Source organism: Blennius ocellaris (genome assembly GCF_963422515.1).
Source record: "Blennius ocellaris genome assembly, chromosome: 11".
Lineage (NCBI taxonomy): Eukaryota > Metazoa > Chordata > Actinopteri > Blenniiformes > Blenniidae > Blennius > Blennius ocellaris.
In genome coordinates this window covers 7,571,158-7,589,193 of record NC_137660.1, presented here as the reverse complement: position 1 = coordinate 7,589,193, position 18,036 = coordinate 7,571,158, and the positions used below count along the sequence as shown (strand labels likewise).

At 42.3% G+C, this 18,036-nt stretch overlaps 1 protein-coding gene across 2 annotated transcripts in view; it reads right to left on the bottom strand.

Annotated features, from left to right (window-relative positions):
* The window catches only part of LOC308136343 (unconventional myosin-IXAb-like), a gene marked incomplete at its 5' end in the record, with an annotated part of 120,383 nt that overhangs the window by 39,313 nt on the left and 63,034 nt on the right, over positions 1-18,036 (bottom strand). For both annotated transcript variants that reach the window (XM_080504659.1, XM_080504660.1), the window contains 3 exons: positions 1,004-1,125; positions 13,553-13,687; positions 16,598-16,714. In XM_080504659.1, the coding sequence (XP_080360785.1) occupies positions 1,004-1,125; positions 13,553-13,687; positions 16,598-16,714 (374 nt within the window). The remainder of the gene's footprint in view (positions 1-1,003; positions 1,126-13,552; positions 13,688-16,597; positions 16,715-18,036) is intronic.

Sequence of the window (18,036 nt, the reverse complement as noted above, 5' to 3'; positions counted from 1 at the left end):
TGGTATCAATCAGACTAATGACCAAAAAGCTGCACGGGGAGCTGGACGTCTCCTCGATTTACTGGAAGCATGAGAGACGTGCTCATGTAGGGTAATCAAAACCAACAAAGCATGCCACCACAATTATACAGGTTTGGCTACCTACCAGAGAGCAGTGGCACAAGAGGAGCTCAACACAAGATATACACACAAGCTCGTACATATTTATAGGAAGGGGTCATCTTACAGTTAAAGTGCCACAAATTAAGTCACAACCAAAGTACTTCACTGTTACCACGAGAAGTTGATAATTGTTGGCATGTTCTGTGTGTGCTCGTGGCAGAGTATCAACAGAAGGCTTTCAGTGGGTTAAGCATCAGATGTAAATGATGTGAAAAATGTGAACGTGTGCATGTATGGTTGTCTGGCACACACAACAGAGACCTGCCCAGCGGAAATCCAGCACTTCCACCAATGTCAGTGTGGATTAGCTCCAATTTCTTGCCACCCAAACATGGTAAAAGATGCAAAAGATGGATGGATGGCTTCCAGCACTCTATGTTTTAGCAGTAAACTGGCCAATACTCATAGGTGTTGTACACTGAATGAAGAGGCCGTGTGATATGGAGACGATGTTTTACACAGTAAGTTGTGGGTGGAGAAGATGTTGCCATGGGTTTGTTGAGTAAAATTGTAAAGTGGAGGAGCAAACTGTAGGCAGATGAGCCTCTATTTTGTATTCGGTAATTATTCAATAAAATAACTCGAATGACAAAACTTGTTCCTATCCTTATTATGGCTCCATTTACACAGCAAGGTTTCGAGAGAAAACATAGTTTTTGCAATTTATTTTCACGTTTACACATTTTACAAAGTTGACTCGGGTGACTCTAAACTATAAAACTACCAAGTGAAATAAAGATATTAATTAATTAGTTTAACAAGCCATGTCTTTCATTTGTTTTAATAGGCGGGCGATGGGAAAAGGAAACGATCGGTCTGTGTCAGTCATTGGGTGACGTACTTGCACTCCTCGTCCAGCAGGTGAAATAGGGCTGTGGGCTTCTTGCTGATGAGGTTGAGGCAGCCGCTGTTGTCGATGTATTCGATGGTGTGCCAGGTGATGCCTTCTGCCCTGTACTCCTCCTGCGGACAAGAGGAGAAACACATGAGGTCTCCGCCATCAAAACATTAAACCGTAATGAGGCAAAGTGATGCGTTTAAGTGTTGAAGACATTGACTGCGTGTAAGTTTAGGATCAACACCTGCTACTGGGAGGCCGCTGTTCAGCTGCTTGACAAACAGAGAGACGAAGAGACAAATTTCAGCAACTGTCAGCTTACAAACCTGTTTTCAACTGATGATACGGGGCGCTGACTTTGAGAGTCTGCTGTGGTTCACATGCACCAGAAAAGACTTGCGCACACATTCCTCTTTGTATCAGATCCAGAAAAGTCAAAGTAATAGTTCGTACTGTGCTGAAAAACCTGACTCCCCACTAAGATGACACCTGGCTGTTTGTTGACTCTCAGCTGGTGGAGGCTTCATTCCCTCCTCAGGCTAACGACAGCCGAAGTATATGACCCGCGTCGCCTCAAACCCCCCCTGAGGGAGAAACCAGCAAGACTCGCCGCTTCTGCGGGCTGAGATGAAAAGTGGGAGAGCGGGAGGAGGGGGGAGAAAGTGGAGTGCGAGCTACGTTGGTCATGTTCTCGTCTGCCAGGAAAGCTGCCGTTTAGGTACATTTGAGAAAGGCATGTAAACAGTTCCTGCTCCAGTAGCTCAGGAAGCAGAGCATGCAAACTCAGCAAAACGTTGCCGCGAGGGCAGCGAGTTGGGCTGAATCAAATCAGAGGAGGAGGAGGAGGACGAGGGGGTAATTGTACCAGGATAATCAATAGCCATCATAAATGAAGGGCTGATTTCACTGAATTATTTCCACTTTCACAGTAAATCTAGAGTAGGCTTCGAGGTCTGGTGTCCTGCATGTTTTAGGTTTTTCCCAGTTGCAACGCACCTGAATGCAATAAGAGTAAGTAAAGAGGACTTGGCTTGTTTACAAGCTTGACAATGACATAAACATCAGATTGAGGTGTGCTGAAGCTGGGAGAGAGCAAAAACCTGCAGGACATCGTACCTCCAGGCCTGGAATTGGGGAACCCTGATCTCGAGTATAATATTGAAAAACTATCGAGGGAACTGAATATCCTCAATATTGTATTATAGCCGCTTTCTCATATCTTTAGTCTTCTCAGGTATGTGGAGGTCGCCACAGTGGACCATCTGCCTCCTTACCTTATCCTATCCCCTGCCTCATTTATCACCAAACATCTTCATGTCCTCCTTCACTATACCAACAAATCTGAGGGCTTCCTCGCCTTGTTAGGGAGCAATCCATCTCAGCGTCTCCAAGGCTGTTGTCCCATAAATCCTCTTTCTCTGCTCATCAAACATCCAAACCATGTCAACTGGGTCTGTCTCGTTTCATCCCTGAATTGCTCAACCTTAGCGGCTTTCTGTCCATGCTGGCCATCGCTCCAATGAGTTTTCAGCATCCTCATCTCGGCCTTTTGTCCTTAACATGGCGTCAGCTTCCAAACCAAACATCACAGCAGGTCTCACCACCGTCATATAAGATAGAAGAAAAAAAACAACTAAATAATCCACAAAATGGGAGACATTGCAAAGCCACCCCTGGCAGTGCCGTCTAGCAATACCATTTTGTACCTGAAGATGGTGTAGTGAGCCACCATGGCATCAGATTAATGAAATTGTGGATATTGTAATGGTGGCTGAAGCACAAACTATGACTAAACTATGAAACCACAGAACAAGACTGGACAGTACTATTTGTCATTAAAAACAAATGCAGAAAGTTAGTCCCTGTTCACACGGCAACATGTTCAAGTGAAAATGGAAAACCTTCGTCGTATTTTGGATGTCCGATGAGAAAAACAACGGCGTGTGTGTGGTTTTATTATTAAAAACAGTGAAAAGCACCCAACATGAAAACTCCATTTCCATCATTGCAACGTTAACGTGAAACTTTTCTGAAACAAAAATGCAACAAAAGCACGTTTTTATACAAAAAAATGCAGCATTTCAATTCTCATTACAGGCATTAGATTCGCGAACCCACGTCATGTTGACGAGCCAAAAATACGTAGAATAATCTCCAGTTGGAAAAACATTGCCTAATTATCACACAGGGGCAACAGAAAGGCATTCGAAGCAGCACGGGAACATACTTTCACACATGCGACACGTCTGCCCTCTGCTCCTCGTTTTAGGCCGCTGAATGACTGATGAGGCATTCAGAACATGTGGCATGTTTGCTTTCATCCGCCGGATCACGCCAAACGAAAACAGAGCCGTACAAAGGAATTTTTAAAAAGTGGCGTGCTTTCGTTTAAACCTCATCAAGGCCAGCTCTCGGCGAGGCTGATACAGTTCATCTGTCGGGACCGAGAGGGAAGAAAGCTCGCCAACACACGTGTCGACTCAAAAACAATTAGATGCAGACGCTCTGATGGGCAGATAAACATACACTCATCAGCGGTTTCATTAAAAGCACGCACGCGAAATGTAAACAGACGGACACAGCAGCTGATGGACGATTTCAAAGCTGTGACAATGTTTCATTAACCCTCAAAAACTGTATACAAAGTGAGACGGAGAAATTGGTCCTGTCCGCACAGAATAGCACGTCTGTCATTTTACACAATCCATAATCGTTATAGAGCAGGGCTTCCCAACGCTCCCCGAGGGGGCGCCAGAGATCACAGAGGAACATGAGGCTTTGTCTGCTCTGATATTGGAAAAGTTTCACTGACAAATATATTAATGTACAATTATCTTTCTACACTCAAGAACAGACCTGGGAAAATGTCCATTGCTGGTTGAAGTTTCCATTTGGGTCCATTTCTTGAGCAACCCCATTTTTTTACTCTTGGAAACTTAAGCGACCCAATCCTAAACCACACCCTGGACACTCACAAAGAAAAAAGTTGAAGGAACCTCTCTCCGATTTCAAAACATAAAGAGAATCACGCACTAACGTGCAGATTTCTCATCAAGGACTGAAGAGAATTCTGACAAGTTGCTGAAATGAAACCTTTACACAAGTAAAACATCTGTGCACTAAATGACACTTTTTCTCAACTGGAAGGTGCCGTCAAGTGTCATAAAGAAAAACAAATGTCATTCACATAAGAAGCTACATTTTAAAATTGTCCAACGTTATTCTTAGTTTTACCACTTACCAATAATCTTGAGAGATTGAATAATCTAAAAAAAAAAAATGTTTTTTAATCTTATATAATAGTGTACATTTTCAAATTGTCTTACTTGGTTCTGTTACCATGAATCCAATAAATTCTCTATCTTCCATCTCACTTATAAATAATTCTTCCTATTATTGCTGCATAGTTTATAATATTCAGTTTAAATTCTTGTTGTGGATCATTCTCTTTTTGATCACATGTTTACTTTTATGCAAGAACAGCCAAAAAGAAAGGGGGGGGAGGGTGACTCACTGTTCAGAAAACATAGCAAGTAAATGGAAACAGACATTAGTTGATTGGGGAATGCAGAAGTAACATAAGCTAAAACCTTTGTCACAGTAACCTTGTACCAGAAGTACGGAATGAGGAGGAACTGGATATTAGCAGATTGCAGTGAACTAAGAGACTTAAAGTATCTTTACCTAAATTATAGCATTCCGTCAACTGTCAAACATACTTTAGCTATTTGGAATTTACCAACATCACACAGACAACAGGCCTGTTCTGTTCCTTGTGCTGTGGTGTGATGCTGCACGCCTCCAGTCAAATGCGTCTAAAACTAAACAGCTGGTGGTGCAAAGTGGCAACTTTAATCCAAGTGCCTCTGTGGAGGTGGTGGGACAGTACAAATAAACTCGTGTTTGACAGGAACGCTTCCAACATGTTACTGAAAGTGTTTCAACAGCATGACCTGATGGACTTGGATACGGCGAAATGTCTTCCAAGACATATGACCAAATTCATCCACCATCGACATGAAGACAGAGCCCAAGCTCTTTCAAAAGAGTTAGTTTTCCACCCCCTCTCACAGAGACGTCAGAATGGTTTTGAAAAGTTACGCTTTGGCAGCCGTTTTCAAAAAGTTGCATTTTCAGTGGTTCCAAGCACCATTGTCGTGTAAACAGGCACCCAAAACGCAACAAAAGTTTTACGTTTCTACACTAAATGGGGCCTGAAAGTGTTTTAACTTTCTGATGCATCTGCTGGTTCGTCTTGTAAACACTGGATTGACAACACTCTGCACAATCTGCTCTAAAACTGCTGGCTGTCTTCTGACATCGCTAGCATAACTGCATGGCCATCAGATTAGCATCATCCAGCACCCTGCACACATTCTTTTCTCTGCAGTCCAGTTGCTTCACTCCAGATGGGGTCTACTTTACCCAATGTAATGTTTCACCATCTTACTGTCTCAAATATTGAATTTTAATATACTGGTCTTTGCTCCTTGGGAATAAATGTAGTCGTTCTGATTGTTTTTACGCAACAGTAATGACTGGAATCTGCTCTTGTGGGCAATGAAAATACCTCAAAGCACGCTAAAATAAATCTGATTGACCCACCATAGAAAAGTCCATTGTTATGGGTCCCACAACAAATCTGCAAGCCATAAAAGGTCTCCAACCTCCTGCTCTGCTGAAGTAAGCAGAGACTTCAACTGTGGTTGAAGAGGATTTGTGGTCATCCATGGACTCGGTTCTCTGCTGCGTAACACGGTGCAGCGTTCGAGCAACCCTGGTTGTGTTTGGCTGAGCGCCTCGGCACAGAGGTGAGACAGGCCTCTCTGCTGCTATCTCTACCTCTCAGCGCCCGTCTCTCATGTTGTGACAGCACGGTGTTTTTATTGAGTGGTGCAATTATGAGAGCTGGAACATCGGGGTGGTTTTACAGACGGCGAGAACGAGAAACAGAAACTGACAGAGACGGCGCAGAAACCAGGAAAACCCTGTGCTAAAACCCGGCATTTTAACTGGTCAAAGAAGAGAAATTTAGTTCAGACTTCATTTGTAGAGAATCCCCAACCACCTCCTTATCGCCGTGGACTCTTATGTTAAACTCTGCAGAAAGCAGCAGGATTCTGTATCAGATGAAGGTAAACCTGGCCACGTGTTTTTGATTTCAGCCCTGATCAGTGTGATAGCTCACAAGCTTAAAGTGATACTGTGTTTGCCTCAGGCGGTGGACGCCGTGCTCTCTCTGACTTTGATATACAGTCTTCCCACAGAACAGAAATACAAGCAGTCACTGCCATGTAAAAGTCACACACACACACACACACACACACACACATACAACATACACACACACACACACACACACACACACACACACACACACACACACACACACACACACACACACACACACACACACACACACACACACACACACACACACACACACACACACACACACACACACACACACACACACACACACACACACACACACACACACACACGTACGTACGTACTGTCGAACTCTGACATATTACAATCCCAAGCCCCCGGAGCTAACCTAAAACAACAAAACAATTGTCTAATGTTGTCCTACAACCACAATTTAACCCTTGAAAATATGTAAAATGTTGCCAAGTCTCTTTTTCTTGTGCCCACGGTGCGGTTCAGAGCCACATGGTTCAAACACCAGAAGTACACACACATTTCTACATAATTACTTTGGAGCCTTCTTCATTGATAGGTTCAGCTCACTAACCCCTAATTGCAACCTTAGTTCTAAAACCACCTCTCGAGGCCTGAACGCTCATAAAATGTTAAGAGGTACAACATTTTGGTTTCAAAGCCAATAGAGAGAGAAAAAAAAAACACACACACACACACACACACACACACACACAGCCTCACCTCCATCCAGCTGAGGGATGTGGTTTGAGAAGCACTATTAACTTTGGCTACCCTTCCAAAGGTAAACACTTGCTGCTGATAAGACGGACCAGTGGACTTAGAGGGAAGCGAAGCCCAGAGGGAAGCGAGGAGGAAAACCCCGCTGACAAACGGTTGAAAATCGCCCTTCAAAATGGGACTGACAGATAGCATTAGTTCACACGTTTCACATGTCTGGGAGGCTTCACGTACATCTTTTCCTCACGCCAGGAGTTACAGGATGTTCTTATAAAAGCTTCTGTGCTCACGGTGAGGAGCACGGAAGCGCGCTGAACGTAAACACAGAATCCCCAATGAGTTTTTATTCAATGCAAACCAAACAAGGTGACTGCAGAGATGGAAAGCAAAAGGAATGAGAAAACTGAGCTGCAGATAAACTGTATAAACCGACATCTGCATAGGAAGCTGGAAGCATTAGGACAAGATTTCTGTTCCAGAATAATGTGGGTTTATTTGTAATACAAGTAGTGTTGTGCAATCAGGTTCAGTGCAGTGAAACAGATTACGACTGTAAGAAAAATAATTGATATCCGATAAATGTTACAGGATTACTTTTAGTGATGGTGGAACAAATACCCAAAAATGTTGGCGAGACAGAATGACAACCAGACATAGATATTTAGATTTTTTTTTTTCCGTTGTCGATTTAAACACGAGTTGTTTTTTTACGCAGATTCCAGCTTTCATTCATTTTTCCATGAAGCCCCCACAGGTTTTCTCTAAGGAGAACTGGGACCTCCTCTATGGTCTATGACTCGACAAAACATTACAGTGAAGCTTAACACTGGTTGACAACCCCAATCTCAACAATGTCCAAAAGCAGGAGCAACAACAGTTATCAATATCCTATCTACATTGTTGAAAGTATTTTATTAGAAGTAAAGTGACCTATAGACCAGTTGCTCCCAATCTCTTTCTTGGGGGAACCAACTTCTTTACTGTGATCCATCAAACCGTGTGCAATTACAAACAAAACTACAAAATTCAAGAGGAAATTAGCCTCTCGCTGCCAACTACAGCTAGCATTGCTAGTTGATGCTAGTAGCAACCGTAAGCATCTAGCCAGCACTAGCTAGCAATGTTAATTCATGTTAGCATGGTACATGATTAGCACGCAAACTTGCGCTACCACGCCAACTGTCGAGCACACTAGCACGTGACGCTAACTTGTGTTGGCATGCTAACCATAGACATGTATAAACTCTAGACCGCGCATACGGTCAAGAGTTTGAGGCGGTCAATGAGCTCTGACTTCCGGCAGTGACAAAACAACATTACGGAGCATGTCAAGATCGTGAAGTTGGCTGAAAAAGTCGCTTTTCAAAGGGTTCATCCAATACATTTCATGCATGAGTATATGATAAATAATCAGTAACATTTTTCATGTATGTACCCACGATAACATGTGCTCATTTATAGGTTTAGGGTTTTATATTGAAGCCTATTGAAGCACATGGTGGTGCAGTGGTGATTGCTCCAACCTCATAGCAAGAAGGTCATGGGTTCAAATATGGCCTGGGTCCTTTCATTGTGGAGTTTGCATGTTCTCCCTGTGTGTGCGTGGTACTCCGGTTTCCTCCCACATTCCCCAAAACATGCACTGGGGGCCCCTGAGCAAGATCCTCGGCTCCCCCTCAGCCGAGGGTGCTACCGATGGGTCATTTTGTAAAGGAATCTCCCCTCTGGGAATTAATATAGTGCTATAAATAAACTGGCTTTTCCATAAACTCTTCATTTTAGTTTTCTCTGTGTGTTTCTTTATGTAAAGTGTCTTTGAATGCCCAAAAAAGTTCGATACTAGTTTAATGTATTATTATTAAATAATTAATAAGATGAGCATTAATGATTAATGAATAAGAGACAGAGGGAGTTGGGCAGAACATCACTGAACTGCTTATGACAGTAATTAGTCCTGCAATGCATGGAGAACAGGGAACTTCCAAAACATTAAAATTCTTCAAAAAGCCATTTGTGGTACTCATGTATGAGGTGGCTGTGAAGGGTATTTAATATGTGATGCTAATATTTATACACATGTATGTTTTTTTTCTTATTGTTACATGAATACATACAGGTATACACACACATACGTATATATACACACATCCGTATATGGGTGTGTATGTCATATAGTGTATACAATTATCTTTTGCATGAACAACAATAATACCACATTACACATTGACTTTTTACCTTATTTTGATATTTTGCAATTTCAAAGGCTAACGCGAATGTTGTATAAACACAATAAACTGAATAATAAAGAGCCCCACCTAAGAAATTTATCACCAGCTGCCACACTGTGTGTGTGTGTGTGTGTGTGTGTGTGTGTGTGTGTGTGTGTGTGTGTGTGTGTGTGTGTGTGTGTGTGTGTGTGTGTGTGTGTGTCCACTGTCTGTTAAATATTTTCATTGTGAAGAACCAGTAGCAATGGAAAAGTAATTAAAGGAGCAGTTATTCTCCAGCTGCGTGTTGCCAGGCAGATTAGGTACAGCTGTGTGTGTTGTCATGGATACTGAGGAGCTGAGCTGACACTTGTGAACAAAAGTCAATGGATTAAAAATGTTTCCATCGCAATAATAAAAACCAACAACAGAATAAAACGTACAGATAAAAGCACAACACTTATAAAATCATGCAAAAACAAAAAGAGAAAAGCCCAATAAAACAATAAAACCAGAGATAAACATCCTTCCCAGATTCAGTGGAGATAATTTAATGTTGCTCCAAGTCTGAGAGGACATTATTCAATTACTGCTAATGATTTAATGTTGTTTAACCTTGAAATGGCAAAGACGTTGATTGTTGATTATTGATTATTCGCTGAGACACAGAGAACAACTTGGACGGCTGCCGGTTGCTTCCATTTTCTTTGTTGGACGTCTCAGAGTCTCAGAGCCGTTCACAACCCCGCCTACATTTTTACCGTACTTTCTGTGGTGGCATTGCGCGACAGAGTTGGTCCTGGGTGCTTTGCCGTACCGTAACTTCCCGCTCCGCCACGTACTGCGCGGTGGAACAGTGGCTTAAGCTAAAATGAAATAAAATTTAAGTCAGAATTATGTTTATTCCAGTGTTTTTTTTGAGAATTTACATTTATGGATCTTACTCATTAAATGTCGTTACTACTAGATTATATATGGGTGGTAGAAATTGATAAAAAACTGTGTAATTTGATATTTTAGAGACAAAGAGTTACAGCCATTTACAGCAAAGCTGCAGCTCACATGTCATTGTGCAAAATGTGAATGCTTTAATGTGAACAAAATGTTATGTCTGAAAGGTGTCTATAGTACGTCTCATTTTTTCCAGAGCAAGACCCTCACCCAGGCCAAAGTAGAACATACCACACATCTCATGGACAACAAAATGTTTGTCTTTTTCCATTTTAAGTGGGCCAAACCACTTATATTAAAAGTAAACTGTTGGAATTTCCTGCTGTAATTTAATTCTTCTAATAAGCCATGTAAGTTGATATGATTGCAGGTGATTTTTCCAATCATCTGTCCCTTTTAAGGTTTTTATTTTTCATATGTAGAAATTAAAACAGAGTCTTCGTCCCTTCTGTCACCATCAAGTTGCACAGGTTGGAACCGCTGAGTTAAAGCATTATTCTGAGGACCATATTCTTTTCATGCCATACTGCTGGCATGATTAGAGCTCTACTTGTACCAAAAGCATGGACATTTCATGAAGCGACGAGTTCAGAAGACAACGGCTTGACACTATACAGGAGGGAGAGGTCTTCCTGTGACGTGAAGCAGAGGGTGAGGGGGCCCTGTGAAGACTGCACAACTTTATTCAAACAAACACAAATCAGTGGAGATCTGGCAGAGCCCTCGTTTTGGAAGCTACACCGACCTGCTTGAGACCGGGGCCCCCGAGCTCAACTCCGACCCCAACTGTTGTCCCGTAAAATAAACTCCCTCGGAGGACCCCGGTGATTAAAGGATAATAAACGTGAACTCTGCCGAAACAATACCGGGCACCGTCCTGTGAGGGCGGGCGTCTCTGCGGCACTTTGACACTTATTAGCTGAACATAACACAGTAACAAACCCTGGATGAAAAGTTCAATAAAGATAGAGATACTCATCAGAGAGCATGGAAAGACCAAGCCAGCGGCGTCAAACACATTTTCCTTCAGGGGCCGCAAGCAAACGAATTTCATCATGAGCGGTAAAATAGTGCCATAATAACCTTTAAGTTTAAACTTTTCCAGTATTTTTAACCACCTAAAATTACAACTATATCAACATGAAGCCAATTTCAATGAAAACCTATTGTGCAAAATATAGTGAAATGTCCAATAGAACTTCGATCGCTGTGGCGTTATGTATTCACAAATTCACCCTGACAGCAAGGTCTTGATTCTTATGATACTCTAAGGAAATCTATTTTAAAACTGCACAACACATGGACCATTAAATCTGAGGATCTACAGCAGAGGAAGACCACACCGGCGTCCCCGGTATCAACAAAGAACAGAAAACTAAGGCTACATTTCAAACAGGAACACCAAAACAGGACAATATAAGATTTGAAAAAAACGTTGCCTACGTTTGCTGCCACATTAACACTGTATGGTCAAAATCACAACAAACAACATGAAGGCATGGATCGATATTTCTGTGCATCAGCTGTTCAGTGCTGCGGCTTGTCTTGGAGCTCTAAACTGGGCTGAACGGAGCTTTGATGAAGCACCACAGCCTGAATATTGTTGCTGTTTATGACTCCGTGTACCATCTTCTGATGGAGACTTCCAGCAGGATGTCACAGACCTCCAGACTGGCTCCTTGAACATAACGGTGAGTTTAATGGCCTCCAGTGACCAGTTATCAATCCTAGTGCTCCTTTGTGATATGGAGGAATTAAGACATTCACATCATAGATATGTCGCAGAGACATCTGCAAAACTGGGATGTTATATACAGTAGGTATACTAAAGAAAGTGACTGAACTGTAGCAAAACCTGTCTGTTAGTACTTGTTACTTTGTGCGTGTGCGCGTGTTGGTGCATGTGTGCATGTGTGTTGCCTTGAGGCCGACCAGTAAAACAAGACAAGAGAACTCCTCCTGCAGCAGCATGATTGACAGCCTGTGATCTTCATTGAGGAAGAAGGGGTGTTATTGCACTCGTTTACCAAGCCACTGCTCTTTTTCCTCTCCCTCCATTGCCTCTTTTCGCCGTTGGCGATGGGTCCGCCTGCTCAGTTGCTGCGACCTACAGGCATCCAGCGAGCGGCAGATGGGAGCTGACAGTCACTGCCGCACAGTCCAGATGACTGAGACTCAATATTTCCTCCCAGTGGGCTTCCTCATTAGCTCCATGGATAGAATTATTGTTTTAAAAAAAACAACACACGATAAAAGGTTTGGCAGTGGGTGTCTGAATACTCCAGCATAATGAATAAATAATATTTCAGGCCACAGATTAATGGTTTGCTAATAGGCCTGTTGAATAGAAGAGAGGGTTTTTATGACTGCTGTCCAGCCTGTAGCGATGAGGCAGCACAGTACATGGAGCCCAGTAAGAGGAAAACAAATATACTGTCGCTCCAACCAGGTGAACAACCAGTAATAAACCACATTACACAAACAGCTGTACATGGTGTTGTACAGTTATAACATAAACTGCTCTGAACAGGATAAAAACAATTAGCTGGGTGACCAAATAACAGAAACACACAAGCCACAGGTATAATCACACTAAACTCAGAGGAAAAGTGTCAGGAAATCACATCCCATAATCTCATGATTTAAACAAACTGCAAAATCAGAGTTGTGTGTATGCTGACATCCAGCAAAGAGCACAAACCTGAAAGTCACAACACACTAAAACAAGTTATGTTGCAATAGCCTTAATTATTGTTTTGACACTATAGCTGGGTCTTTTACAGAGAGCGTAGCGATGCAAGTCAGTTCAAATGCAAGAAGCGAAAATCATCCAAATGTGACCTTTTAAGACATTGTGCATTGTGCTGCACAGATACTGTAATTAATAAAGTGAACAGGCTCGGAAATACAACTCTATACCACAAGATGGTGTCACGAGTCATTCAAGTAGCAAGCTAGTTCTGAGAAACACAAGCAGCAGTATCTGCTAGTATGTACACTTCATGTTTTAAGTAATCTCCATGTATACTTTCATCTGCTCGAAAGCCTAAACTTAAAACATCAGAGGAAACCTGCATCGTTTTCATAAATCTGAGTACAAGTGAAGCAGCGTCTCTCTTATTGTCCTCCCTTTAGAGCTCGCCAAAGAGGAAGCCGTCGGTTTTCTCCAACGTGACGTTTGGAGCAAAACTTCAAACGTCCAGGGTCTGAAAAAGGAAGCGAGGAGGGCCTGGTCTTCACTCCGTCAGCCCGATCAACCAACAACATGAGAGCACGTCTGAGATGCATTTATGTAAAACACCCACGACAACGTGACGCCAGTGCCGGCGATGACGTCGGGGCACAATGAAGCAGGTCATGTATGAATGAGAGCGCGCTGTTAACGTCGTCATGGTAACAGCACAGTGAGCACAAGACCCTTATCAGCGGCACCACAATGATCATTGTCTGGAGGAAAGGAAAGGAAAGGAAAGGAAAGAGGAAAGAGTACCTGTTCTAATTTGAAGATGTGTTGGTTGAAATAGTGCTGAAGCCGCTCGTTGGCGAAGTTGATGCAGAACTGTTCAAAGCTGTTGTTCTCGTAATCCTCAAAGCCAAATATGTCCAGGACTCCTATTGACAGGATCTGAAGAGAAAGACACACACAGTTAACACACACACTTGCAGCAGGTTGTTGTAAATTTGTTTACAATAAGACTACTGCAGTTTACGGTATTAAAAGTTAATTTAATGATTTGCTTCCGTTTGTTAAACCAGAATGAAAATGCGTCACTCCAATGTTTGGGAGAAAAGCTCCCGACTCACTATTTCTGAGGGTAACTTGGTGGTGCAGCCCAGACTAAATGAGCTGTGTGTATGTGGAGTGTTTGGTTTCCAATAGAGTGACATTATTTTCACACTGCATTCAGGCTGAACCAGGTTTGGACTGCAGCTTCTCCGAGATCACCTCCAGGAGTTTCTGCTTTAATGTGGCTCAGAGTTTAGGTTCACTTTCACAAAAACTCAAATACGCACAGTGTGAAAGCATCGAGTTCAAAACTGAAGGAACTTCCCTCGACTGTTGGCCAATTTTCCACAGTCGACAAAAATAGCAAACTGCTTGCTCTAGAAGTATAGTAGTAAGTAGTTTTGATGTGAACTACTAAACATGAAATAATCTCATTACATGGAAAATAGTAAGACATAAATTTATGTGAACTGGCATAAAGAAAGACGTAAGGAATATTAATAAATGTACATTTTCTTTAATGAAGTTGATATCGGTCAGTGAATATGAACGATTTTAAAGGGTAGATAACATTTGGATCAGCATTTGATTCTGACAGTCCTGAATCTCTTCTTTTTATGGGCGGGTACTTGGTTCAAATCACAAAAGCATGTTAACACCCCATCTCCCTTTTAATTGGGAAGCAGATGTAAATCTCCAGCACAAATATCATAAAACACTTAAAAAATAATACAAAGCTAGGATAAACCATGGACACGTCCACAGTCCATCACAACACCAACGGTCACAATTACTCTTCCTGGAAATTTAGAGTCGCCAACCAACCAGAAACACATACTTTCTGGACTTTAGGAGGAAGAAGGCGTGAACTTGAGTCCAGACTTAAACACTCAATGGAGCTAGAGTGTCAACCACTATACGAAGATGAGGTCCGACACTAAAGAATGAATCACAACTCTTGAATTATTCAAATGCGGTTTGCTGTTGCAGATATATGTTGTTCATCACGGGCGTGTCACTTTCAAAGCAAAAGGCCTCAATAAGTAATGTTAACATATTAATGTACAACGTCATAGAAAGATGAAACACAACAACGCACATAGATCAGCAACATCTCTACTGTGTGTTTTTATGATGGAGTCACTTAATGTGATGTTTATCTTTTATATCGCAGTCTTTACAGCTTCAGTGCCCCTGTTGCCCCGTAGCGACTCGCTACCATTGGTGTCGTCATATATCATTGATACTCGCCATCTGAGGGGGGCGTTCACTCCACGGCCTTCAATTATGAAAGTGCATGTGAAAGCTGCTTTTCTCTTTGATTGAGTCGTGTTGCTCAGTGTTTTATTTGCCTCCGGTGGCTCGTTGTATTCAATCAGGGGTTAAAACAGACATGAAGCCATAAAGAAACCGTTATGTGAACAGAAGAACAAATGACCTTGACAAAAAGTGCAACATCGTCAAACACACACCCACATACCCAATCCATTCACAGACCCATTATAAATTAGCTTTAACTGTTGATTTAAGTCAACCCTAAACTGTGATGACTTTCATTACTATAATGAATGTGTGCATAGGCACATGTCCCCACAACATGAGGAACACAAGTATCATCGTGGGGACGTTGCTCTTTAACCTCCAACATTAACATCACGAGACAGAAACAAACTGACTGCACCCTCAAAGCCTGAGGCAAGTGTGAAACCTCAAACAGAGCATGTAACGACACAACGAGATGAAACGTCCTCACTGCTCTGGTGCAGCCAGTCCAACTGGTCCTCATAAGCACTGTTATTCCCAGACGCACACACACAACCCTCTGGTACATTGGGGGATTGGGGTGGGGGTGAGGGTGGGGGTGGGTGAACTGAGCTAAGGGGAACTCGATGCCATCTGCCCAAATGTTCTTGGCACACATATGAATCAAAACATGCACGTGCACGCGCGCACACGCGCGCACACGCACATGCACGCACACACACACAATGGTCGGCTTTCTAAATCTCTAGATGTGCCCACTGGGAACGACTTGCCAGCAACCAATCTAATGCACACAACACAAGACAAAAGCTGCCAACATTGATATGCATTGCAGTTATTTGCTCGTTTAAACCTTAAAACACACAGTTTGTGTCAGTGGGTAAAGAACGAGGGAGTAACACAGTTCACTCCTGTACAGATTATTAGTATCGCAATTAAAAACAAAGTGCCTTGCAGCAATATTTTTCACCTGCAGGCAACTGACATCATTTCACATCCACTCATCGAAAGAGGAACGGCATGCTTCCTGCTTCACTTTGACCTTTTAAAGGGCAAACAATATGCTCGCACATTAAAGATCACTATCGGCCTTCTGCATTCAATTTGTTGGTTTACATATGCAGTCTCAAACCGGTTTTTAATTCCTCACTGCAGTCTGATCAGTTGTTTCCGTTGTCGTTCCCACATGTGTTGCGCTATTTCAGTACGTCTAACAGAGGTTGTTCAGTCTGTGTACAACAGTGGATCTGCTGCAACCATGAGCTTAGGTTGCTCTTTTTTATGACAGAACAGCAGAATGGCAGACACAACCCAAACACACCGTCACTATATACTAACAGCTTTCTTTGCTGACTTTTTCAAGCTTTTGTCATCTGTTTTGTCGTTTCTTATGTTAAACTAGACTATTTCTCTCTAAAATGAATCCTAAAAATCATGTGTGATATTGGCTCTGAGCTCATAAAATAGAATTCTAAGTTTTGATGCCAGACATCATCTTAGAGGCGTGCTTTCGTGATCTATCCCCCAGTGTGTGTTTGTTTTTACCTTTGAATTGTCCTCCAGGTCCTTGTTGTTCAACAGGGCGTGGTTGGTCCTGAACACAATCCAGTCGAAGAGCGCGCTGTACAGGGACTTGGCCATGGAGTCCCTCACTGTGCCCGCCTGTACACACACACACGCGCACACGCACACACGCACACACGCACGCACACACACACACACACACACACACACACACACACACACACACACACACACACACAGGGTGGTTACCTCCTGATCGAAAGCATATGGATTTGGAAATCTGGAACAGGAGCTATTACTGTGTTTTATTACTCTCACTCACAGACACGCTGTAGCCACTTTATTATTTATTTATTTTTAGTCAATTGTAAACAGGAAGTAAATGTAGGACCAGTCATTGTTTGATTTCTTTGCATGGAGCTTTTATAACTAGCAAATATGATAAAACTTGGTAAGTGTGTCTATACGGTTATTAGGGCTTTGTGTACAGAATGGGTCAAATAGATCTGGAAGCTTCCAAATCTGAGCACTTCTTAGCATGCGATGACAAACAGTCACAACTTTAAAGAAATTATTTATTACTATTATTGAAATTTAGCACCAGGTTACAACACTGAAGTGTCACTGGCAGACAAGCAGAAAATGTGATTTATTTACATGACTCTGCCTACATAATTACCATAAAATTACATATGCAAGGGAAAATATTATTGGTCTCACACACACACCCCTAAAGCAATATTATGTCCTTAATCCTTCATCCCACTTCGTTTCCTGATTTTCTCTTTTTTGAAAGATATTTCAGGAGCCAGCTACGGAGATTAGAATTCACATTTATTCAATATTAGCTCAGTAAATTACACTTGCTAATGGTTACAGCCTGACAGTCATTCTGCAGGACAAATGAAGAGATGGGAAATGCCATAAAGCTTCTATACTATTAAATAACACCAGAACTTTACCTCCAGGTGTTGAAGGATTATAACTCGAGCTACATTTTATTGAAAAGGAAAACACAGAGCCTGCGTTCAGGTTCCCAGAGTCAAACTCTGACTCCCTGGCCTCATGTTCGGTTGTCTTGCTGTGCACCGCGCTATAATACTTTAGGTGTTTTCACTCAGGAGCCAGAGCTTTAAGTACCTCCAGATCACGACTTGGACAACTTCTTTTATGGTTCGCTCTCTGATCCATAAAACACCGCACTGCCAAGACGAGCCGTTATTGCGCCTCGGCGAGCCAAACAGCGACTCGGCTCCCTCGGCGGGCGTGACGAAAAGCATGCTACGCTAATAGAAGCAGTCTTGACTCGGACGCCGCAGCATGTTTCATGGCACCAATGCGTTGTGGTTGAATTAGGACCACAATAAAGCAAAAAAAAAAAAAAAAAAAATCAACTGGGTCAAACATTTTGGTTCCTGGGAACCTTAAAATAGTTGTGAAATTCAACACAGGCGCTGATT